This window comes from Muntiacus reevesi, chromosome 11 (assembly GCF_963930625.1).
Source record: "Muntiacus reevesi chromosome 11, mMunRee1.1, whole genome shotgun sequence".
Classification (NCBI taxonomy): Eukaryota; Metazoa; Chordata; class Mammalia; order Artiodactyla; family Cervidae; genus Muntiacus; species Muntiacus reevesi.
The window spans coordinates 21,758,012-21,784,923 of NC_089259.1; the positions used below are offsets into that span (position 1 = coordinate 21,758,012).

The 26,912-nt window shown below is 39.2% G+C and overlaps 1 protein-coding gene across 1 annotated transcript in view; it reads right to left on the reverse strand.

The window, feature by feature from the left end:
* Positions 1 to 26,912, reverse strand: part of FREM2 (FRAS1 related extracellular matrix 2) — a 158,620-nt gene that overhangs the window by 34,017 nt on the left and 97,691 nt on the right. Inside the window, exons 7-13 of the mRNA XM_065902066.1 lie at positions 12,265 to 12,414; positions 10,163 to 10,372; positions 8,135 to 8,332; positions 6,894 to 7,058; positions 5,745 to 5,927; positions 2,437 to 2,567; positions 206 to 364 (exon numbers count right to left, since the gene is read on the reverse strand). Coding sequence (XP_065758138.1) covers positions 206 to 364; positions 2,437 to 2,567; positions 5,745 to 5,927; positions 6,894 to 7,058; positions 8,135 to 8,332; positions 10,163 to 10,372; positions 12,265 to 12,414 — 1,196 coding nt within the window. The remainder of the gene's footprint in view (positions 1 to 205; positions 365 to 2,436; positions 2,568 to 5,744; positions 5,928 to 6,893; positions 7,059 to 8,134; positions 8,333 to 10,162; positions 10,373 to 12,264; positions 12,415 to 26,912) is intronic.

Genomic DNA, 26,912 nt, shown 5'->3' on the forward strand with positions numbered 1-26,912 from the left:
TGGGCACATCAGTTAGTAAACCTTTGTCAGATGAAGGGAGAAAAATGGGAGCTTCACTTGAGTAATATTTTCGTTTCCAAAGACCAAAGAGTAAATCCTGCAGTATTTTCCCACTTTTATCTCATCATGGCAAAGCCCATGCTACCTTGGTTAATGTTCATAACTGTTTTAACTATTTTACAATTTTCCTCCATTTCCTACTCACTGTGATACAGACGACAGGATAACCAGAAACAGGTCCAGCACTCTCTTTGGCCCTGGAAGTGTCATCGTAGATCAGCAAGGACACAACTTGAGGGACGGAAGGAAAAGTGACATCGGCCATGCTGTTCGTTTCTTCTATATACACAATGGCTTTGGTCGCCTTGAAGGAAAAGATAGTTATCCATGATTATTGAAATATCAGACTCCTGATGCTTCTATTGTGCAGAACAATACAATACTTGGCAAGTACATGATTTCAGTATAAAAGCAGTTGTCATGCCCAGAGACCCTGCAGTGTGACCGGTCCTATGTGGTTTGTTTCTAATAACCCTAGCATGTCCAAGGGAGGGTACCTGAGCCCAGGGCAGTCTGTTGGCTAGTGGCCCACAAAGTATGTGGTTGTAATTTTTTCTCCAAATTGCAATGATACTAGCTAAGTCTAACTTGGTTGTAGAGTGTTGTTGGGGTTGCAAAGTGGAAGACGATGACAAAGTCAATTAATTAATAGCGGGAGGAAAGCTGAAAGACACCATGGGAGAAGGTAGATTCTGGGGACCCTGCTGAAGTGGATGGCCGTGAAAAGTGAAGCTTCAGATGAGCAGAAGCACAGCCTGAAACAAAGGCAGAGGGAGAAGCTGAGTCACAGACAGAAGAGGGTCCCGTGAACACCTACTGCTGGTAGGGTGATAGGAACACCTTGCTGATAAATTTGCCTTAGCTCCTGAGCCACCTTCCAGTATCTGAGGACACATCACAGTTTCTAAGCCTATACTTACCGGTGTCCTCTTAAAAGAGGCTTTGATCGCTTGAAGTCATTTGAATGAATCTCTGTTCCTCTTACTCAGGAGAGGTTAATACAATGCTCCATAAAAGTTAAAGGCTCATTTCTTAGGTGATCAAGACATATATTTGAAAAAGATTTGCTGTCCCTACTTCTTGAATTTTAACTATGACTTGAAAAAACCCAAGGCACTCTGAATACCATCAAGTAGCAAAAATTATAAAATATTAAAAATACCTGTACTTAAGGGAAAAATATCCTCCACTAATAGTGAAACCACTAATATACAAAAGAAATATAATAAATGTAAGCACAGATAATATAAAAATTGGTCAGTTCCTTAATTCTTATATCACTTATATGTGAAATCTTAAAAAAAATGATACAAATGAACTTATTTACAAAACAGAAACAAATGAACAGATTTAGAGAATGAACTTATGGTTACTAGGCGGGGAAGGGTGGTGGAGAGCGATAGAATGGGAGTTTGGGGCTAACATGTACACACTGCTATATTTAAAATAGATAAACAACAAAGACCTACTGGATAGCACAGGGAACTTTGCTCAATGTTCTGTAATAAGCTAAATGGGTAAAGAACTTGAAAAAAAACAGATACACCCATATGCATAACTGAATCACTTTGCTGTAAACCCAGAACTCACACAACACTATTAATCAACTATTCTCCAATATAAAATAAAAATTTAAAAATCCTTTAGTTTTAAAAGTTAGAGTTAAAAGTCAAAATTCTATGCAAATTATGTTTATTTTGAAGAAAATCTGGTTGATGACACAAAATAAAATTAAATGAAAACAGAAAAGAATTGTTAGGACCATAACATTTGAGTCTTTGAGCCTCTGGACATCAATTTAATAGTTATGATGAACAGGTGGGAATTTTGGGGGTTAGAAAATTGTTTTGTGGGTTAAAAATGTGTGTTTTAATGAGTTGTGTGTTTTAATGAGTGTGTTTAATGCACTAAACTAATAGCCTCATCTTTGTGCTGAGACTACAAAGCACAAAGGTTAATCCCAGATTCAATCATTATTGACTAAAATGGAAAGGGTAAACTGGGCTGCCATGGGACTCAGAGACTCTAGTCCTTGACGTCCTACAAACATGATTTTTCTAGAAAGAGACAGGAATCTTTTCTTTTTTTTGGCCGTGCCACTTGTCTTGTGGTATCTTAGTTCTCTGATCAGGGATCGAACGCAGGTCCTTGGCAATAAAGGCATAGCGTCCTAACCATTGAACCACTAAGGAATTTAGGAATTTCTTCATTCTTGTTTTCCAATGGAAACATTTATTTAGGAGGTGAAAAGAGATTATATGCATCTTCTTTATACAAGTCTAAAGTCCATGACTTAACTGTATACTTGGGATGGTTACACACATTTTTCCTGATAAAATGCTGGCCATGACTTTATATCCATACCTGATTACTTACCTGTGTCTCTGCTATCATGTTTTCATCAGGTTTTAGGTGAACAGTGAAGGCCTCTCTCATCTCTCTTACACCATCAAATATTACTTCAATTTCAACAATGTGCTGGGTTTCACCCTCCTTAAACTCAATTTCTACAAATGCAAAATCACAGGTTTAAATCCTTTACATAAGAATCTGAGAGGTTTCTGGTAACCTTTGACAATGACCCGCAATGAGAAATACATTTTATATTGTGGTCCAGTATACTTAAGACTATGTAAACATACTCACATCTGTTTGTGTGCACGTATGGGTGTGAATAAAATGAATAACGTTTTCAAAACGTCATCTATTCTCACTACATGCCTTGCATGCTAATATTTTTCCATTCCATTTTATCCAGAAGAAAACACTAATCATAAGCTACTAAATTGATTTTTTTGATCCACAGTTTGAAAAAATGCAGAGTGATGGAATAGGCAATTCATAATTCTAATGCTGGAACAATCAGACAAACTCACCTCTCATTTCCCAGAATTTCTAGACCAATAGGACATGTGTCAAATATATGATCACACAGATATTACTGAGTGTGAATAGTATTTTCATTATGTGTGTATCTAAAAAAGCTGGGCATAAAATGGTTGAAATTTTTAACATCACGTCAAATTATATTTTGAAAAGACTTCTTTTGGTTGTTGGTGTTAATCTTAGAAATGCAGAACATGTTTTTAACAAAAGTGTTAATGGTGTTTTTGCTTTCACCTTGTTCCTCCTCACTAAAAATAATCCCTTCATTGTTATGAAAATTAAACCCAATCATGATAATCCCCTTTTAATCATTTATTCTAAAATTCTCAAGATATTAAAAAATTAATTGATTTTATTGAACTCATGAATAAGCAGCTGACTAAACTTGGATAAAAAATGTTGTGGGCTTTACAATGTCTTTTGAGAAATTGGTTCAGGAGAGAAAATAAAGAATATAATGCATAATCATTCCAATCTGAGAAGATAACAAATGCTGCAGTATTTGATCATTACAATTCTAAATTAAGATGACAGAAAACGTGACAGAAGAAAATGTGTCTTTAATGCATCTTTCTTTGCCTACTTCCATCAGTTATGAAAAAGATTTTTTTCTTTAAAGTTGTGTTAGTAAGCCAGACTCATCTTTCAAATTAGTTCCGTTTCTTGGTAAAGCCATTTCTCACATTGGCCTTAGCCTGTACTTTGAGTCCATCAGTCTTAGATTTCTCCCACCCCAGGAGGGCTTATGCTTCTTGTTCCAGAGGGTGAAAATAGCTGATCACTTCCAGGTCACCAATTTGTTTGGCTTGACCTGTGGTGATGTTGCAATGGAAAGTTAGTTTCCAGTCCTTCAATATCCAGGGATATCACAGGAAAATACAGATTTTTCATATCTTTTGCACTTTTCTGACTGCATACAGTCATCTGGCTATGACCATATAAGTTTTGCTCAGCAGGGAATGGACTTTTTGGTTGAAGAAGATTTCCATTACTCCATCTTTCCCTCACACCCTCCTTGATCTACTCATTTTCATTGCTTGTCTTAGCCTTATAAACATCTGAGTTCTGTAATGCTGTGAATTATACAAACCCAGTTTCTAAGAAGTCAAAAACTTAAGTATTTATTTTAAACGCTTAAATTACTGTCTTCTTACATATACACGCTAAACAATAGTTGTTTCTTCAATCACTTTATAGTGTTTATCTGCCACTTCAGTCATTTTTTAGTTTTGTTTTTTTTTGATGTGGAACATTTAAAAATTTTTTATTGAATTTGTTATAATATTGTGTCTGTGATGTACTGATTTTTTGGCAAAAAGGCATGTGGAATCTTAGCTCCCTGATCAGAGACTGAACCCACACTCCTTGCATTGGAAGGCAAAGTCTTAATCATTGGACTGCCAGAAGAGTCCTCAGACATTTTTAACACAAAAATATTTCAACTTTTATTCTATGTTTCATTTTTTGTTTATTGTAAAGGACTGACCACAATTTGGTCCATAAAAAGATGTTATGTTTCAGGAAAGACTAAATCTTTATTATAAGCATTTATAAATGGCATGCTAATATTTATAAGACAAAAGAGACACAGTTTGATTTAACATTTTATGTTTTTTCTGACCTCATTTGTCAATTTACTATGTACATATGACTTTGTTTTTGTTTTAGCAAAAAGAATTATTTTATTTCTAAGAAAAATATTTTCTGTTAAAGGTCATGTTGTACATACTTAGAAGATGTTCCCTTCATGTAAAACATGCTTATGTTAGAAATACGTATTTCAGATTTTATAATTTCATAGCTGATCAGTTTTTTCCCCTCCTTTTCAATTTTAAGTGATTTATTTCAAATAGATTATCATTTTTTACATAGGAAATAATATGAGGATAACTTTGAAGCTCTATAGTAGTTCATCAAACTTTCACCATATATGCAAAGAAAATACATGCTCCATTGTAGAAGATGCTATTTTTTCCTACTGTCTCATTAACTCGGTTAATGACTGATTAGTAACTATTAGGCACTTTCTAAACTGTTCTCAAGTTAGCAGACCAAGATGAATGCCTGTAGTCTATGATCACCAAAAACTGTTGGCTGTGGCAGGTGGAAAACTAGAAACAAACTGGATAAGGACAACTAACTACAAATAATTCATAAACTTAATTTTGGACATCAGTTTATGTCTATTTTGCCAGTAAATAATCCAAAGAGAGAAAGAGAGAATAATTGATTTGCTTTATACTTCTAAAAGTAAATGGTGAAATGATTCAAAAGTTTGAAGAAGAAAAGGGATGGATGAAATGTATTTATGACAAACTCCTGAAGCTCAGAGAATTCATGGTCTCTATGGTTGCTCATCTGTCCCCCTTTTCACTGCCTTCCATTAACACAAAATTTTCAAGCTTGACATTTTGGATTGTTGGTATTCTAAAACTAAAAAAGACTATCTTCTTGGCTATGACACACATTTTCCATGTAATAGAATATTCTGGAAAGCTATTATTTAATATCGAATGACCATAACGAAGGTAAAGATTGTTGAAAATGAAAGTAGACTCAAAACATCTAGCAACTTTACTCAAAATTTCCTTAAATCCTAAGACACATACTCTGTAAATCAAAAAGGAAATGCCTGGAAATAAATTCCATTGACTTTGTTTTTCTGAAGGAAGTTAACTTAAAGGAGTATGTGTATTTGTATTTCAGGTGAATGGATATTTCTCTTTTTTTCTCAAGGACACCAGCACCAATGCAGTGTGAGCACGACTCACCCAGACACACCCCGAGAGCCCCCATACCTTCGGACACAGGGTGATAGTCCTCTCCAGAAGTGGCCGAGCCATCCTTGGTGTGAACTCTCACGATGGAAACTTTTGAAGTGTCTCCTTGGCGAATCACTGGAATTTTTATAACCACTGAGTGTCCTGGTTCTTCGGGTTCACTGACGCTGAATTTGGTCTCTCCAAATTTAATAATTGTCTCTGAAACAGTGGGAAACATGGGCAAATTAGTTTGTAAAGGGGATGCTTTTTCCTCTATTTCTGACAGCTTTTTTTCCCCCCATGTGTGTGCATGTTAAGTCATTTCAGTCATATCCAACTCTTTGGGACCCTATGGACCGCTGCCCGCCAGGCTCCTCTGACTATGGGATTCTCCATGCAAGAATACTGGAGTGGGTTGCTATGCCTTTCTTCAGGGGATCTTCCTGACCCAGGGATTGAACCCACGTCTCCTGCATTGGCAGACGGGTTCTTTACTACTAGTGCCTTCTGGGAAGCCCCTTTTCCATGTGGGAGGAGCTTAAATTATATCATATGCTGGGCTTCCTTCTCTCCCCTCACTCAGTATAACTGGGGAGTGTGTCAGGAGAAACTGGGCATGCGTGATCCAGCTCCTCTCTTGGAAATTAACCAGCCCCCAGAAATCACATGCTCTGGGCTGTCTCTGTGTGCCAAAAATTTGTACAGGAGTGGGCCACTGGATTGCAGAAGGGGAGGGAGGAAACTGTTGTCCCAGAACTACCCACACTGAAGGCAGGAGGAGTAGCAAACAAGTATGAGTGCTCTGGACTCAGCATTTACGTATAAACAATGTTCTTCAACATCAACTGACAGTTGTAAACGGTTCACTGCATTCTCCATTTATCTTAGACTTTTTCCTGTTTCTTTTTAACAATCTTTTTTTAAAAAAGTTCTTTTTATTTATTTAGCTGCACCACATGGCATGTGGGATCTCGATTCTCCAAATAGGGTTCGAACCTGCACCATCTGCATTGGAAGGTGGAGCCTTAACCACTGGACCACCTGGGAAGTCCCCTTTTTCCTATTTCTCAACCACTTAAAAAGCCTAGACAGGAAGAAGGGCTTATTTTCTGAGCCACCTAAAACTTGAACACAGATGGATTTCAGTTCCCAATATACAACGGAGCACAAGACACGGCTTCTTACTATCAGCATCATCTCGGATCCTTATCAGAGTTTCATTTTGTTCCCCAACTGCAGCTCCAAAAGGAGAGTTGCTTTGTGGGGTGCCAAGAACCAGTCGGAGCTCCTCTACCTCCTCATACAATACGTCATCCATCAGCTCCAGGATGCAAGGCTTTTCGATCTCCCCTGGAACAATAATCATGACAGCAGGTTAGTCACATCCCTTAAGCCGTAAGGGATACCTCTGCAGCTAGAAGATAAACACCATGAGGGCGGGGGTGTTGTTTTGTCCCTTGCTGCATCAGTAGTGCAAAGAGCAATGTCTGGCATGTAATAAGCCTTCAGTTACTATTTGCCGAATGAACAATGAGGTTTGAATGTATGCAATGACAGGTTCCTGTCTGTACAGGAAATTTCTTCAATGTCTGTCTTTAAGTTTTGTCACTCATGTCTGAAAACAAGGGGGAAAGTGCAAATGACAATATCATTTACAAATTTCTAACATTATGATCAGGATGCAAATTTAGCAAATTTGTACCAGTTGGTCATTGTCAATTGGATCACAGCACATGTTTCTTGGACGGTATAGTCCGTGGGGCCGCAAAGAGTCAGACACGACTGAACAACTTTCACTTTCACTTTTCACATGTTTCTTAGACAATTATTGGATCAAAGCAGTCAAGTATTTTAAGACATTGAATCCATGTTTAAAACGTGACACCTATTTCTTTTCATGTCTATCATTTGAACACTAAGTCTTTCCCACTATTATAAAATCTGTACATGCCATTTTCTGCTGAATAAGTTTTGAATAAACAATATAGCGTGTGTGCTCAGTACTGTCTGACTCTTTTGCGACCCCATGGACTGTAGCCTGACAGGCTCCTCTGTCTATGGGATTTTCCAAGCAAGAATACTGGAGTGGGTTGCCATTTCCTCCTCCAGGGGGATCTTCCTGACCCAGGCATCATACTTGTATCTCCAGCATTGGCAGGCCGGTTCTTAACCACTGATCCACCAGGGAAGCCCAAACAATATAGCACATCACTGCAAACTAATCAATACACTGACAAAGAAACCAAAGGAAAATGCATTCAACCTGTTAAAATCAACCTCACTTTATTATTATCTAGTGCACATTAAACCATGTCAGAAGCTTGAGGGAATCAAGAACTTGTAGAATCAAGTGTCCTTGATAGATCCTTCATACCCGAAACTTGGCTTCTGCAGACTCCACACGAAAGCTTCAAGCTGAAACGTACCAGGGAGGAATGTGATGATGGAGGTGTCAGTGTTGGGGCGCTCTTCAAAGTCCATCATCACCTGTGCAGAGCCCTGTCGCGTGTAGCATCTCACTGAAGACCGGTATTGGATATCCCCACTCCGGTGGATCATGGCGACTATCTGCCCATCATTTTCATTGCCAGTATATACTCGTTCTTTGAATTGCATCTTAGGTACTGCAGAAAACACGAGAACATAAATACCTGAATCAAAGTGAACAGAAATTTGAGGAAAATGGAATTTCAGAAAACATGGTTCAGTGGGAAGAATACCAGAACAACAACAAGAAGAACCGGATCCCAGTCTCCGCTCGGTTACTGGCCAGTATTTTGGGCTTGAGCTAACCACTTAACCCAGAGTTCTGATTTCCTTATCCTTGACATTTTGCTCTGCCTCTTTTGTGGAGTAGGGAGATGCAATGAAATGGGAAAAAGTAGACAAAACCAGAGACTTTAAGATATCTGTATCTATATACATTGGGTTTCCCTCATAGCTCAGTCAGTAAAGAATCTGCCTGCAATGCCGGAGACCTGGGTTCAATTCCTGGGTCGGGAAGATCCCCTGGAGAAGGAAATGGCAACCCATTCCACTATTCTTGCCTGGAGAATCCCATGGACAGAGAAGCCTGGTGGGCTATAGTCCATTGGTTTGCAAGAGTTGGACATGATTTAGTGACTAACCCACCACCATCTATATATATTGCTTAATCAGGAGTCTTTCAGAATTTCTTCATATGAAAAACATTAAAGATTGTGTACATAATTACAAGCATAGTTACCCAAACCATAATGGAAAAGATGACAATGACTATAATATGTATATTACATAATACATGTGAAATTGCATTAAGAAGTGCTAGTCGCTCAGTCATGTCTGACTCTTTGCGACCCCATGGACTGTAGCCCACCAGGCTTCTCTGTCCATGGGATTCTCCAGGCAAGAATACTGGGGTGGGTTGCCATTCCCTTCTCCAGGGGATCTTCCTGACCCAGGAATCGAACCCCGGTCTCCTGCATTTGCAGGCAGATTCTTCACCATCTGAGCCACCAGGGAAGCCTTTATATAAAACACAGGTGACACCTATGCCAGGTCAATTAGCTATAGATCTCATTGACAATAGGTTAGACTCCTCCAAGTAATGTCAAGATCATCATGGTAGAAGATTATTCAGAATTTCTTTTAGATGATGAGTCAGACAGCCTTGCCTTTGTTATATCCTTAGGAGTAATTTCTGGACTGTCTGGGGGTAGAGAGGTCACAGAAAGTGTCTGGTGTGGAGAAGCGGGAAAAGACCGTTAATACTCAAGGGTCTGTTCGATCTCACGCAGTTGCACCCACCTGTGGGAGGGAGTTCTTGACCCACAAGCAAGGTAATGATAACAATCTCACTTTTATTTTAATTTGAAAGGAAGACTAAAAGTTTTTCTTCTGAGACTGTCTAATTCTATCAAAACAATCAGAAAACAACCAGGAGAAGAAAGACTTTGTCAGCTAAGGTATAATTATGGGATGAACAGTCCGTCTACCCCCACCCCCCACCCTCCGTTCATAGAGTGAAGTCCTAACACCCAATACCTGAGAATATGACTTTATATGGAGACACGGTCTTTACAGAACTAATGAAGGAAAAACGAGGGCATCAGTGTGGGCCTTAATTCAATATGACTGGCGCCCTTATACAAAAGGGAAATTTAAACACATAGATACACACAGAAGGGGATGTAAAGACACATACGGAAAAGACGGCCACTTGCAAACTGAGAGCTGGAACCGATCTTTCCCTCATTTCCCTTCGAAAAGGCTGTTGCCCTTATTCAGTCGCTCGGTTGTGTCTGACTCTATGTGACCCCGTGGACTGCCACACGCCAGGCTCCCCTGGCCTTCACTATCTCCCGGGGTTTGCTCAAATTCACATCCATATAAAGCCTAGTTTATCATTTTACTTAACATTTATGTAAACTCTAGCCTATCTTTTTACTTATCATCATCAATTAACAAACACTCACAATCTGAGACAGAATCATTTATGGTCACCGTGGCTTTGCTGGGGTTCCCAAGGGCTGCATTCATAGGCATTCGGAGCACCAATTCAAATTGCTCAATACCCTCCAGCACTGGTTGTCCGAGATCATCCAAAATGATAACACGAATGGTTTGCATGTTGACTCCAGGTGCAAAGTCTAAATTACGGCTGATTCCCACATAGTCTGTTCCAGCTGTGACAGGAACAAAAGAATATTTCAGCTGGGGACTGCCTAAATATACACAAAATTACGAGATGCAAACTATGTATTCAACAGACTTCTTTATTATTCTTTTAAAAATATATTGACTAGCATAACATTACAGAGGAGTATATTTAATGAAATGTAAAAGATTAGCATTTACATTGGTTATTGAGATGGTAGCTCAAAGATCAGGTTCCTAACTCTGTCTTATCTATGTCTAAGGTTATTTTTCTTTTTTGTTATTTTAGCTTTCTGTCTTGTAGTTTATCTATTCTGGGATTCTCAATTAGAGCTAATAAAAATCAGGTCTAAAAATAATCAGCATATCAATCAAATATTTGATCATAATAAGTTATTAAATATAAACATGGAAATAGTTAACCTTAGTTAAAAAACCATTGTTATTTTCAGAAACTACTACAGAACATCTTATTTAGGTGTGTGATTGCCTGCTGGTTAAAGCAACATATTTCAAATATAAGCTTTTGTCCAACACACTTCACCCATTCCTACCCCTGGCAAAGACACTAATCTTTTATTCTCAAAGACATATTTCGTTTTTAGTGTATTATTTTTCAGACTGTGGCGTGCATACTAATGTTGACACCTCCATATATGTCTAGAGTATTTAAGAAACAAAACTTTCTCTTAATCTTTAGGCATGACATCCATGAAGACTGGGAATAGGGGAGACAGTTCAGTATTATCTCTTTGTTTTCATATCTAATGCTCTTCTAACTCTAATTTTGTATCTATTTACCTCTGAATATGCAACTATAATTAAGTACATGTCTTTAATTTATTTTTAAAAATCTCTGTATCTCACTGTGTTTCCTTTTGTATTTTTCTTGTCCTCTGCTTCTACATCTTTATTCTCATCTGTTTGATTTGAATTTTCTCTAAAGAAATGACTAATTTGGCTAAACAAAGTTTTATTGGACACAGACCACATTCAAAGCACTCTGCTGGTTCTGCGACATTTAAAAAGTGAAAACTTAAGGGTGACTTTTAAAATGGAATGCCCACCACTTGCTTTGTGTGATGAGCTTGTAATGTGTGTCTTATGTGTGCATGGGGGTATGATTGAGAAAGAAGTAAATTGTACTATTGGTCATTTATTTTTTTTAAGTATTTTTATTTATTTATTTCTTGGGCTGCACTGGGTCTTCGTTGCAGATCTCACGGTTTCAGCACGTGGGATCTAGTTCCCTGACCAGTTCGATAACTGGGTCTCTTGCATTGGGAGCATGGAGTCTTAGCCACTGGGCCACCAGGAAAGTCCTTTATTGGTCATTTAAATGAGACAAGAGAAGGAAATTTCATCTTATGCTTGTCCTAAGTTTCATGATCAACTTTTTGCAGATGTAGATTCCAAAATCAAAGGCAAGGAATCTGTCAGCTAAGACAGATTGTATAATGAAGGGTAGAAAAAGTCTTTGTCAAGTACTTATGGGGATGCTTGTTTAAAATGAAGAGGGAGCTAAGCCAGAGATCCACACCTGTATAATACTTAAATGTCACTAGATTCTGTAAGGGTGGCCTGCAAGATTGTTCCTGTTGTGCAATGACATCATAGGATTCAGCCATGGTAGATTTGCCAAGTACAGGGAACCTATTCAGGCAAAAAAAGGGCATTCAAAGTTATAGTTCTTGACTTACATGTTTATAACTTAGCTTTCAATCTGTGGCCCTGGGGTGCACTTTCTCACAATAGTAAACAGAGTGTAAATTTACCTACTGTATAGCAATAATGTCAGGAAAAAAGAACATTCAGTCAGACTGCTTTAACAGAAGTGAGGGATTTGGGCTTTAAGGCATTTTGCCATAGGAAGTTGAAAATTGTAGAATAATCAAAAAGAATCATTGCAGGAAACGCTCACCATCAGCGGAGGGAGGGTCTGTTTTCTGCGAGGTCACGGTGACACTGGAAGCCTGGGACAGGTCCGTGCCGCCCCTCCACACCCGCACCTCCACCAAGCCCGCACTCTCATCCACAGAGTACTCGACGTCGCCAAAGTAGAAGACGGGTTCTGTGAAGAAGGAAACAGAAACCACTTCACTTACATTTACTTTCCCACATCAACTCTGCATACGTAATTACAAAGAATTGTAATGCCTCATCTCATAGACTTCCATACAAGGTTGAATTTTTTCCTTTAAGCAAGAGAACACCTCTCTGTATTTGATTAATGTATTTTGGCCATGCCATGAGGAATGAGAGTCCTAGAACCCTGACCAGGGATCAAACCAGTGCCCTCTGCTTTGGGAGCACTGCATCTTAGCCACTGGACCACAAGGGAGGTCCTGATGACATCTCTTTAATGTCTAGACTTATACAGGGTTTCAGATCAAAATGTCTCCGTTGAGAAACAAAAATACACACAGTAAAGTGTCTAATGGAACTTTTTTTATTGTTTGTTTTTGGGGGTTTTTTTGGCCATGCCTTGTAGCTTCCTGGATCTTAATTCCCAGACCAGGGGTCGAATCATTGCTCCCTGAAGTGGAAGCTCGGAGTCTTAACCACTGGACTGCCAGGGAAGTCCTTCTAATGGAACATTCTTATTTTGAGGCATATGAGTTACTTTTTCCCCTGTATATGGAATTATGAATGGTTCCTAAATGCATTCCCTAAACGTTTAGCTGGTAAAATAACAACAAAATGAAACAAAACAAATAAGACTAAAATTTTATAAATTTGGCCCAACTGGTCAAAATGTCTCCTACTGGGTTATCACTTTGGAGACTATTTCCTTAATGACATCTTCTAGTCCACTGAAAGTGAAAGTTGCTCAGTCCTGTCTCTTTGTGAACCCATGGACTATACACTCCATAGAATTCTCCAGGACAGAATACTGGAGTGGGTAACTGTTCCCTTCTCCAGGGGATCTTCCCAACCCAGGGACCAAACTCCAGTCTCCCGCATTGCAGGCAGATTCTTTACTTGCTGAGCCACTAGAGAAGCCCAAGAATACCCAGGGAATACTAAGAATGGGTAGTCTGTCCCTTCTCCAGAGGATCTTCCTGACCCAGGAATTGAATCGGGGTCTCAGCAATACACAAATCGTGAACTTCCATATGTTCAAGTTGGTTTTAGAAAAGGCAGAGGAACCAGAGATCAAATTGCCAACATCCTCTCCACTGGATCATCGAAAAAGCAAGAGAGTTCCAGAAAAACATCTATTTCTGCTTTATTGACTATGCCAAAGCCTTTGACTGTGTGGATCACAACCAACTGTGGAAAATTCTTCAAGAGATGGGAATACCAGACCACCTAACCTGCCTCTTAAGAAACCTGTATGCAGGTCAGGAAGCAACAGTTAGAGCTGGACATGGAACAACAAACTGGTTCCAAATAGGAAAAGGAGTACATCAAGTCTGTATATTGTCACCCTGCTTATTTAACTTATATGAAGAGCACATCATGAGAAACGCTGGGCTGGAAGAAGCACAAGGTGGAATCAAGATTGCCAGGAGAAATAGCAATAACCTCAGATATGCAGATGACACCACCCTTATGGCAAAAAGTGAAGAAGAACTAAAGAGCCTCTTGATGAAAGTGAAAGAAGAGAGTGAAAAAGTTGGCTTGAAGCTCAACATTCAGAAAACTAAGATCATGGCATCTGGTCCCATCACTTCATGGCAAATAGATGGGGAAACAGTGGAAACAGTGTCAGACTTTATTTTTTTGGGCTCCGAAATCACTGCAATGGTGACTGCAGCCATGAAATTAAAAGATGCTTACTCCTTGGAAGGAAAGTTATGACCATCCTTGAAAGCATATTAAAAAGCAGAGACCATTACTTTAAAAAGTAAAGACCATTACTTTACCAACAGAGGTCTGTCTGGTCAAGGCTATGGTTTTTCCAGTGGTCATGTATGGATGTGAGAGTTGGACTATAAAGAAAGCTGAGCACAGAAGAATCGATGCTTTTGAACTGTGGTGTTGGAGAAGACTCTTGAGAGTCTCTTGGACTGCAAGGAGATCCAACCAGTCCATCCTAAAGGAGATCAGTCCTGGGTGTTCATTGGAAGGACTGATGTTGGAGCTGAAACTCCAATATTTTGGTCACCTGATACAAAGAGCTGGCTCATTTGAAAAAACCCTGATGTTAGGAAAGATTGAAGGCAGGAGGAGAAGGGGATGACAGAGGATGAGATGGTTGGACGGCATCACAAACTCAATGGACATGAGTTTGAGTAAACTCCGGGAGTTGGTGATGTACAGGGAGGTCTGGCGTATTGTAGTTCATGGAGTTGCAAAGAGTTGGACACAACTGAGCGATTGAACTGAACTGAACTGATAAGCTTTTGAGGGTACTCTATACCAATGGAGGTTCCACTAGAGAAATGATCTCATACCAAGGAGTTTACATTTGTCTTAAACATGTATGAAAATTGTGTGACTTAGGTCATTAAAATAGACACATACATTGGAGACTTTATATTTTTCTCCAGTACTGGTGACAAATTGATCTAACAACATTCTCTGATTCCCCTTGTGACCAGCAGTTTACCTTGCAAAACAGCCGGAAGTCTGAGGGACTACAGTTAGCTGACTAATGAAGAAAGTAGAGAGATGATTTGTGAGCTTACTTTAAAAAATCCCCAGACTTATTCTGAAATATTTACGGGCTCATGGGAAAAGGCAGAAATAGATATAAAGTGTACACTTTACCCACTGTGAGCTTATTTTATAAGCAACCATTAACAAAGATAAATTAATTGCATATATTCACGTAATAAGGCAAACAGCCTTTAGCTTGAGACACTGTGTGGTTTTATGACTCCAAAGGACTAAGTCTAAAAGGTCACACAACTCACATCAGTGTTTCCTAAAAGGCAGGGCCATTCAGGAGATGACTATCCCATTTCAGATTGTCTAATTGAATTACCAAACACAAAAATCAGACAAAACTCGACAATCGTGGCTCACAGCCACACAGGAAAGCCAGTTTGGGGCATTGCTCAAGTGGAGTAAAGATTCTTTATTTTCCTGTCCGCAAGATAAATCATCTTCATTGAAACTAGTGTTTTCTTTGTTTCTTCCTATGGGGTGTACAATAAAAAGCATAGAGCTCCTTGGACTCTTGAATAACACAACCAACCTTGGACATTTTGGCGCACGTTTTGGTTCACGAAATGATATATCTGCCCATAGCATACTTTCACCTGCTTCTCATCCTTTAGACTTGGAGGGTGCCTGGGCATGTCAGTGGATGTGTGCAGATGAAGGTGTTATCTTATTCACCTCAGCCAAGGTGGACCTCAACTACAAGCCAATAAATTCCTTACATTTCTCACACCTGAGTAGGGGGCAAAGGTGAAGACAGAACCCTGAAAATGCTTACTTGGACCAGACAGCCGCACCAAGCACATTGTATGTCTTTTAAAGGCTTTTATTAACGTAATTACGGCAGAGTCCTGATCAGCCGCACCAGCGAGTAATCTAAGTCTCCTTACATTCCTGGCAAACCACATCACTGTGCAGATTAGATTTGAGGTATGGGGGAGATCTGGGAAGTGCAGTAAGGAAAACCACCTATTTAATAATGATCCCTCCTGTCCTCCTGTCTCTCTATGCCTCCCAGACACATACTAGAGGTAGAACAGAAGAAAATCATGTGAGGGAAGGTGATCATTAATCACCAAATGGGCTCCACAGAGCCAAAGATTTGTTCTGCCATTGTGTGTTCAGACTCACTCCGTCAACTGCAGATCACGTGTTTTTATGGTATCATTCAATGTGCATTTCATATAAGAAAAAATGCTTTACGTAGCACTCTGAAAAGTTTTAATCCTAATTGCTGTTAAGAATGAAGAGTGAGGATAACAGTTACCATATGTAAGACATTTATTATGTGTCTGACCTATGTTCTTTGTGTATGTGTGAGAGAGAGAGAAAACAAGAGAGAAGAGAAAGAGAGACAGGTGGGCGGTAATGGTGCATGTAACAATACATAAGATTTATGGGAATAATGCAAACCACATTATCATATCGCTATTGTGTAGTATGTAGTTACTTCCAGCAGAAAGAAAGAGGGAAGATGGAAGAGGAATTTTAATCCTAAATCTCTCAATTTTACTACTGCAGGTAATGGAAGGCATTAAGAAAGATTTCTTTCCTTAAAATGGACTTTTGCATATCTATGGATTTGAGTTATTTACATAATTTCTCTTCCTCTCTGTGCTCTATTCATGATGACTGGAAAATAGGTCTACTAATCAATTTGAAATATCTGCGATTAAAGTATAAAGTGACTATAATGAAATTAAGACACAATTGAATATTTTTAGAAGAGAAATAACTCTTGTTAACTGCCTAGTTTCAATTTCTCAATACCTCATCATCCACCTCTAAAACTTAAAGACTATTTATAATTGTCAACATTTGGACAGAATCTCATGTAATATGAAGGACTTAAACATCCTCAAGCAAAGAGTTGAGTTATAAATAATCACTCAAAATAACTAGCAAGAGGTTATTGGACATTTTAATGCATAGATAATAATCAAGTGAAAGGAAGAAAGAATAGATGCATGGAAACTGTCAACAGCTGAAAGACATCTGGGCAACATCCCAAAAAATTGCTTGTTCTCGCAAATTATTATAATTTATAAATAAGATTTTAACTCACCTTTCTTTGGTACAATGCTTGTTTGTTTTTATATGGGCACTTGGTTTCTCTAAAAAGTTAAGTAAACTGTAGACCTTTGTCTATTAGTTTTGTAAATATCCACATTACAACTTCAAGCAAATCAGAAAAAAAGACCTATTTAATTTTGTGAACAAAAAAAATTTTTTTTTGGTCATGCCCCATGGCATGGACCTTAGTTCCCCAACCAGGAATTGAATCCATGCCCCCTGCATTGGAAGCAGAGTCTTAACCACTGGACCACTAAGAAAGTCCCTAGAGTCAGATCTTAAATACACGCTGTGTCTTGTTAGTTCATAGTCTTAATAGAGAAAAGTCAGCAGCTGATATTACTACCCGGAATGAGAGAATGATCAATTATAGTCATGTATGCCACAACCCACATCCACAAAATGCCATAAAACAGTCATTCTTCACCACTCCATCATCCACAGAAAATATGGCAGAAAGTATGCTTATTCCCTCTGGAGACAAAAAATAAGTTATATCCAAATAGTGTGTGAGCACCACAAGCAAAGTTTTAAATTGGCCACATGACATAGTGTGAAATTAAGGGAAGCCAAACTTTACTCTCTGTATTCTTTGTGGTCTTAACACTTCTAAATAAAGGGCACAGATCAAGGCATTGACTACAGAAAAGTCTGTTTTAGTTCATTAAACATTAATATGCCTTTCAAGGTTGGAGAGACTTTCAACACAAACAACACAGATAGGATCACGTCTCTTTCTTACAAACAAAGCTGATGAGGACGGCTCGGCAAGTCGCACAACACACACACCTGCAGTGAAGACAAAGGGAAAATAACTCAAGTTTTTCCCCACAGGGAAAAAGTGAACTTTTTTCCCTTGCTGAGCCTGTGGTGTCTAGATTGATGTTTACAATTACTTTGTGTCTCAGGAGATGAAAGGAAGAGGTGCCTGGAGTAATTGCTATCTGGAGCCAAATCTTATTTACTCACGTGTACCTGGACTATCAGTCAAGTAGGCATTGTAGCTCTAAGATGTTTGCTTAGAACTGAATGAAAAAAAACAAAACAAAACAAAAACTTTTATGCCATCTTTTCGTTCAGAGCTGCAAATAATACAAAGGAACCTCCCTAAATTATTTCCAACTCAGATCTCTCTTCTGAGCTTTGGACCTTGATAACCAGCTGCCTACAGAGTCCCATGCCATGGGCACCTCAAGGAAAACTTGCAAACGAGAAAGTGTACTCACCACCACTGCCCCGCCCCTGGTTTCTCTCTCTGTCACTGCCCCTACCCTAGATGCAGACAGCATCACCCCAGCATCACCCACCACTGAACCCCTCTAGCAGCCACTCAGCCAGGTTCTTAACCAGAAGCCATCCACCAAAGCAAATCTCATCATGGGAATGCCTTTGCTGAAAGCCTGTCAGTGTTTCAGTGCTCTTAGGATTGAAAACAGGCTTTTTTATTTTAAATATTTTATTTTATATTGGCATATAGCTGGAAGAAATACCAACAACCTCAGATATGCAGGTGATACCACTCTGATGGCAGAAACTGAAGAGGAACTAAAGAGCCTCCTGATGAGGGTGAAAGAGGAGAGAGCTGGCTTAAAGCTCAACACGCAAAAAACTAAGATCATGCCATCCATTCCCGTCACTTCATGTTAATAGATGGGGGAAAAAATGGAAGCAGTGACAAATTTTCTTTTCTTGAGCTCCAAAATCACTGTGGACCATGACCACAGTCATGAAATTAAAAGATGCTTGCTCCTTGTAAGGAAAGCGATGACAAACCTAGACAGGGTATTAAAAAGCAGAGATGTTACTTTGCCGAAAAAGATCCATTCTGTCAAGCGATGGTTTTTCAAATGATCATGTACGGATGTGAGAGTTGGGCCATAAAGAAGCTTGAATGCTGAAGAATTGATGCTTTTGAACAGTGGTGCTGCAGAAGACTCTTGGGACTCTCGAGAGTCCTTTGGACAGCAAGGAGATCAAACCAGTCAATCCTAAAGGAAATCAACCTTGAATATGGATGCTGAAACTGAAGCTCCAGTACTTTGGCCATCTGATGAGAAGAACTGAGTCATTGGAAAAGACCCTGATGCAGGGAAAGGAGAAGGGGCGGCAGAGGATGAAATGATTAGATAGCATCATCGACTCAATGGGCATGAATTTGAGCAAACTCTGGGAGACAGTGAAGGACAGGAAAGCCAGGAGTGCTGCAGTCCACAGGGTCGCAGAATCAGACACGACTTAGTGACGGATCAATAGCCAGTTAACGATGCTGTGATAGTCTCAGGTGGACAGCAGAGAGACTCAACCATGCATATACACGTATCCATTCTCCAGCAAACTCCTCTCCCATCCAGCCTGCCACACAACGCTGAGCAGAGTTCCCTGTGTTATATAGAAGGATCTTGCTGGTTATTCATTTTACGTATAGCAGTGTATACGTGTCCATCCCAAACTTCCTAACCATCTTGTCACTAATTAAAAATGCTGGTCTGTAAAACACTAAACATTTGGTTTTAAAAACATTTGCCTTTTAAACTGCATTTTGGCCTCCTTTCTATCCAATAATTCAGTGTCTTGAATGTCAAATGTGGCATGCCCAGTCATTGCCATTGCCTTGAACACCCTTCACCTCTCCTCACTGGGATAACTTTTGCTCCTCTCAGGTTTCAGTTTAGAAGTCACGTGTGCCGGGGAGTGCCCTGTCTTCTCCATCAGAGCCCTCCCTCCCTCCAGCCATGGCAGGCTTGCATCTCCCACAGGCTCTGAGCTCTCTAAGGGGAAGAATTCAACCTCCTTTATTCACTGATGTTTTCCTAACAATGCCTGGCTATAAGTTGCTCAATTATTTGTGGAATGAATGAACATCCTGTAAAACAGGACCATTGATTTGCCAGAGCAAATGAACAGATACAGGAAGTCCCCTACACACGAACCTTCAAGTTGCGAACTTTCAAAGGTGCGAACGTGTATTCGTATGCCCAAACACAAAAGTTAGTTCACACGTCTGAACTGTCACGTGCGTGCATCCTCTACAAGTGGCTGTGCTTTGGGGCACTTTATTATACAGTCCTATACAGAGCGGGCTGCCCAGGTGGCTCTGTGGTAACGAAGCAGCCTGCCAGTGCAGGAGATGCAGGTTCGATCCCTGGGAAGGGGAAGCTTCCTTGGATGAAGAAATGATAACCCACTCCAGTATTCTTGCCTGGGAAATCCCATGGACAGAGGAGCCTGGCGGGCTACAGTCCATGGGGTCACAAAAGAGTCAGACATGACTGAGCAAATAAGCATGCACACACGCACTGTACAGAGTACAGTAATAGAATATCTTTATTTTGAACCCAGAATGTCCTGAAGCAGGTGTAAAGGCAGCAGGGATGTAGCTGATATTACTGTACTATGAGATTAAAAATGTTTTCTTCTGGAAATAGAACTGCCATATGACCCAGCAATACCACTTCTGGGCATACACACTGAGGAATCCAGATCTGAAAGAGACACGTGCACCCCAATGTTCATCGCAGCACTGTTTATAATAGCCAGGACATGGAAGCAACCTAGATGCCCATCAGCAGACGAATGGATAAGGAAGCTGTGGTACATATACACCATGGAATATTACTCAGCTGTTAAAAAGAATACATTAGAATCAGTTCTAATGAGATGGATGAAACTGGAGCCCATTATACAGAGTGAAGTAAGCCAAAAAGAGAAACACCAATACAGTATACTAATGCATATATATGGAATTTAGAAAGATGGTAACGACGACCTTATACGCGAGACAGCAAAAGAGACACAGATGTATAGAACAGTCTTTTGGACTCTGTGGGAGAAGGCAAGGGTGGGAAAAATAAATAAATAAAAATGTTTTCTTAATTTTCTGTGTTTGTGTTTTGTGTGTATTATTAACTTATTATAGCACAGTTACAGCTATAAACCTATTATAGTACTATATGGTACTATACAGTACACAAAGTGTGTTAGTTGGGTGAAAAGTGTTAGTTGCTCAGTCATGTCTGACTCTTTGGGACACCATGGACTGTAGCCCACCAGGCTCCTCTGTCCACAGAATTTTCCAGGCAAGAAAATTTTTCAGGGTTGCCATTTCCTTCTCCAGAGGATCTTCCTAAGCCAGGGGTTGAACCCATGTTTCCTGCACTGCAGGTAAATTCTTTACCGTCTGAGCCATCACTGCTTACCAAGGTTAACCTTGCTGGACTTAGGAACAAACTGGACTCACGAGTGTGCTGTCAGAATGGAATCATTCGTATGGAGGGAACTGACTGTGCGTCTTTGTGGTGGGTGAGTTAGAAGACCACAGTCAGCAGCATGCATGGGGTTACAAAGCCTGAGGAGGGTGAAGAACTTGTCTGCGGTAAAATGACTGCGGAGGGCGGCCCTTTGAATCTGGAGCAAGCCCACAGGGGCAAGGGAAGGCCACCACCATGAACTCCAAGAGATTTTGTTACTTTCACTTTTAAAATACTTTGCCTGCAGGCTTTTCCAGGTTAGATGTGCATCAGATTTATCCAAGGAGATTTAAAGAAACCGAGGCTCCGCCTAACCTCCCATTTATCGAATCAGGATTTCCGGTGGGTGATGCCCAGACACCAGCGCTGTCTCTTTTTCTTTCTCATTTTTCAGTGGACTATATTTTTTAGAGTAGTTTTCAGTTCACAGCAAAATTGTGCAGAAGGTACAGAGATATCCATATACCCCCGTTCCATCCATGCATCGCACCAGTGTTTTTGAAAACCACTACAGGTCTCAGCAATGTGCAGGTTGTTTTTGCTTATGTCAGTGTTTTAGCAAACAGTAATTCGTGGTTAGATACAACACTATCTTACTTCATCCTTACAGCCACCCAATGAGGTATGTGAATTCTGTTTTCACAGATAAGGAAACTAAGGATTAGGGAAATTAAGAGATCTGCCTAAAAGCACACATCAGGGAACTAGTGGGTTACGATCCACACCAAGAAAAAGTGTGTGTCCTCGTGTGAATGCTCAGTTGATTAAGTCGTGTTCGACTCTTTGCGACACATGGACTGTAGCCCGCCAAGCTCCTCCGTCCACGGAATCCTTCAGGCAAGAATACTGGAGTGGGTTGCCATGCCCTCCTCCAGGGGATCTTCTGGACCCAGGGATTCCACGTCTTTGTGTCTTGTACTGACAGGTGGATTCTTTACCACAGAGCCACCCAGGAAGCCCTGTGTGCCCTTAAGCTCACCAACCTTAACTAAGGCAAGAGAAAGGTCATAATACAAAAGGTGGTCACAAGATTTTAACGAACATAATGTTCGCCCCACAATTCAATAAGTGGGAGTTAATCAAACAGAAATGTTGATGTAAATGTACAAAGACACATACACAGGTACATGTTGTACTTCATTTATACCAGGGCATAACTGAAAACAAGCGAAAATCCCTCAGAAGGAGACTGCTTGTATTAAGTTCATTCATAAACTGAAACACCAGGCTAGGAAGTTGATTTTTTTCCTTTCCTTTATTAAAGGTATATAGGTATATATAAAAGCTAGTAAGACATTGATGTCTGGTTAAAGACAGTTTTGTGATTTTACACTCTCTACTTGGCTTCATCAGCAATAATGAGAAATTAAAAATGAAAGACAGCATGGCATTTCTTTTTGGTAGCTATGATGATTTCCACTTATCATTATTATACTTGATAAGGAATGGGACAGCTGTGTTCAAAAGAAGGTAAACATTTCTGTGAACTAAAAATGTAAGAGAACAACAGGACATCACAGTGGTGAGTGGAGCCAAAAGTGAAAGCTTTTGCTGGTATTTTAAGGCCATGAACCAATACTGGAATCAAAGAAAGCAAATGAAAACAGAATTCAAGGGCAAAATATAGATATTTTCAGCGATCAAAGACAAAGGTTTTACTCGCCTATAGATACACATTGATAAATTGCTAAAAGTACAGAAAAAAAGTAAAATCAAAGAGAAGGACTGAATGAAGGAGACTTGGCTGAGCAACTAATAAAATATGCTGGTAAATCCAACTACTTATTGCAAGCATAAATGATCATGATAAATGATATTTTCAACTTAATGCTGAAACTGAAACTTGAAACAACAGAGAGAAAGTTAGGGGGAGATCAGTGGGTCTCTAAACTCTTCCATGTCCTCGTCTTTTTCAAGACAGTAAACTTTGTTAGGCAGAGAGTAAAGTATCTTCATTAAAATTATGACTTGCCACTAATAGGACAGAAACCAGCAGAAAATAAAAGTCACAAAAGATACAGAAAACTTTCTTGGCAAAAGAAGAAGCCGTAAAGGAAAAATCCATACAGACAGATGCTAAATAAAAAGCACAAATATACTACTTAACTAGAATAAGGTAAACTGTTTAACTTTTCTTATTTAAAACCGATAGACTGGATTAAAGAACAAAAAGACTTACAAACACAGCTGTAAACAAAACTGGAGGAAAATAGGTAAAATAAAAGGATGCAAGAAGGCTATATTAAGTCAATAAGAAAAAAGCAAGGTGGTGTAGAATATATGCAGAATATATATCAAACTGCTAACTTGTTATTTCCTAGAGATGGAATTAGGAGGAAATTTGACCTCCTTTGCTATGCATTTCTTCCACACACTAACATGCTATATAGTTTACTTTTTCCCCCCCAAGTAGCATGTATTACTTTTGTAAATAGGAAGAAAAACAAAATCAGGTTAACTTCCTTCTATAAACAACATCTTTTAAAAAAAACTAGTGTTAAATAATTTTGACTGGGCCTTTCTGTACTTTTCTTTCAAAAATATATAAACATTCTTAAGAACGACTTCATATTTAGTCTTCAACAAGCATTTTCAAAATTCCTGTTGAAAAAATAAAGTTCAAATATAGGTTCAGTATATATCAGTTTAAAGGCATGTTTTGACATTTCTTTCCCTTGCCAACTATAATTTCCTCAGAAGGAAGAAAGAAAAGACAGGACATGTCTAAAAATGCTTATAACTTAGGACTGAATCTTTCCAAGATTTCAGCTGAGAATATGTGGGGAGCTTTTCTCCAGAAAAAACAATGTTATCAGAGATTCTACTGTCAATCTAGTGTTACTGCCAAACTCTGATTTTGTCATTTTCAGGGTTGATATAAGTTTAAAATAAAATTTAAATGTCAAGGTCATTAGAGTTTTCTACCATCCAGCAGTCTCTGAAGAAGGCTTCCTGAATATTATTTATTCAACAAATACTATTGAGAACCCACTTCTAGAAGAGTGTTTTTAAGACTTTTAATATTTGTTTCATATAAACAAGGGACAGGAAGGAAAACTGATCATAACTCACTAATTGATTTCTCAACCCAATGGATTCAATGTACAATTCCCTAACCACTATTTTTTATGGCATCTAAAATGCAATGTAATGATAAACACTAGAGAAATAAAAGATATTTTGCATAGGTGAAAAAGATATTTACTATCTCATGTGTGTAACAGAAAAAAAGATCTGAAAACAACTTAAATGCTCATCAGTAGGGAATTTTTAAAATATGTTACAGCCACACTGTGAAATATTGTGAAGCCATTGAAAAGAACTAGTAGGGTTTATGTGTACCATCATAAAGTTTTTCATGATACACTGTTACGTGAAGTAAGTATAACATAAAATAATATTCATAACACGGTCGTTCAGTTGTGTCCGACTCTTTGCGATCCCATGGACTATAGCCTGACAGGCTCCTCTGTCCATTGAATTCTCCAGGCAAAAATACTGGAGTGGGTTGCTATCCCCCTTCTCCAGGGGATCTTCCCAACCCAGGGATCAAACCTGGGTCTCTCAGCATTGCAAGCAGATTTTTTTTTCACCATCTGAATCAGCAAGGCCAAGTAAAATAGCAAACATTAATTGAGTATTTTTAGTGTGCCTGAATTGTCCTAAGCACTAATAACCCTTTGAGGTAGGTTTGCTATCATCTCTACTATGCAGATAAGGAAACTGAAGTCCAGGAATTCAAGATCAACAGCCAGTAAGTGGGAAGGAAGACAGACTATCTCCCATATTCTAGGAAATATGTGCTCGTTGCTTCTTTGCTATAACAACAATTAATTCTAGTCCAAGTCAAAAGAAACGTGTGCATGTGACTGTGTGCAAAAAAGCCATGCATGATGCGCAAGTGGCCTCCAGGGAGACGGACGGGTTTGACGAGGGAGCTACGGCTACTGCTGTTCAGGTGATGTACTTCTATTTGGTTCTCATGATTTTATAATAAAAATATTAATACTAAGCAAGGATTAATCTGCATAACATGCCTCAATGAAACACAGGCTCAAAATATTAAATCTAATATTCCTTAAAATATTAGATTTAAGAAAAATATGTATGACAAAGCAGAGAGTCTCTTCTCTCTTGTTAAGATCGGAAACATCTTAAACTCTTAATAGAGTCTGGCCTCTTTACCGCCTTGCCGCAGTATTTTGCAGTGCTGCGGAGCAGTGTGCTTTCCAGGGAACTGAGAAGTTATTGTGCTTTCAAAAAACCATTATCTAAGAGTCTGCAAGGCCCTACAGAGTTGGCATCTTTCCATTTTCACATATAACCTCCTCCCTGCTGACAGTCAAGCAAGTCCGGCCAGCTCACACTTCTCATGTTGCACTTTTCACACTCTATTCACTCACTCACTCCTCTCCCTCATTAGGCAGAGACATCCCCAAAGGCAGAAATCAAGTATTGTTCATCTGTAATCATCTGTAAACTCCAATGAGAAGCATAGCGCCTGACACATGAGATCATAAAAAAGAAAAAATGTGTGCAGACTGCTTCCAGTGTTACCAATACAGATCATCACATTTAGGGCTTCCCTGGTGGTCCAGTGGTTAAGAATCTGCCTTGCAATTCAAGGGACACTGGTGCGATCCCCGGTCCGGGAAGATCCCACATACCTCATGGCAACTAAGCCGGTGGCCCAGCAATGACTGAGCCCATGTGCTGCAACTACTGAAGTCTGCATGCCCTGGAGACTGTGCTCCACAGCAAGAAAAGCCACTGCAATGAGAAGAGCCACCGCAACTAAACAGGAGGCCCAGCTTGCTGCAACTAGAGAAAACCTTCACACAGCAAGGAAGACCCAGCACAGCCAGAAATAAAGTATAAATAAATAAATAAATATTTAAAAACACAAAGTAATCATTACGTTTCTAAACCTCATCTTGTGAAAACACACCAATAAATATTACAGCTAGTGCAAGAGTAATATTATGACATAATTGCTACTTTTACCAAGTGTCTGCCTCTTTAGGTCACATCAGAATCTCTAGAATCTTCTATAATGCTCCCAACAGCCTATAGGTTAATAGGCTTGTAAGGTCATTGTTTTTATCTGCTGTTTACAAAGCAAATGAAATGGAAACTTAGATTAAATAATTATCTTAAGGTTTCATAGCTTGGATGTAGTAGATGCAGGATGCAAGCCTAAGTCTCTAAGATTGCAAAAGCTGTGCTTCTTTTCATGATTGTAGTGCTGTCTCTGAAAGTGATTAAATAATGGAAAAGTTTGCACTTTTACCATATTTTTCTTTAAAGAAGCATAATGAGAGTCTGTAAAGACAGAGCTGGAATGTTCCATGTAAGATAAAAATTAGAATATGTTATAGATCAGTATTTCTCAGTTATGAAGAAAAATGTCTTCATTAAAAATAAAAACAAGATCAAACCTTTATAGAAAGGAAAGAAAAATAGGGTGTCACATTATGCTTAATTTCTCCCTTTAAAATTGTTACTGCTCCCCAAATCACCCATCAGAGGGCAGGCATATACATTTGTATTCCTGAATACATAAGTGAATTTCATAAGTAAGCTTTCAGAATCCATAGAGACTTTGACATCAGGATGATTTATGTGGGAATCCCAACAG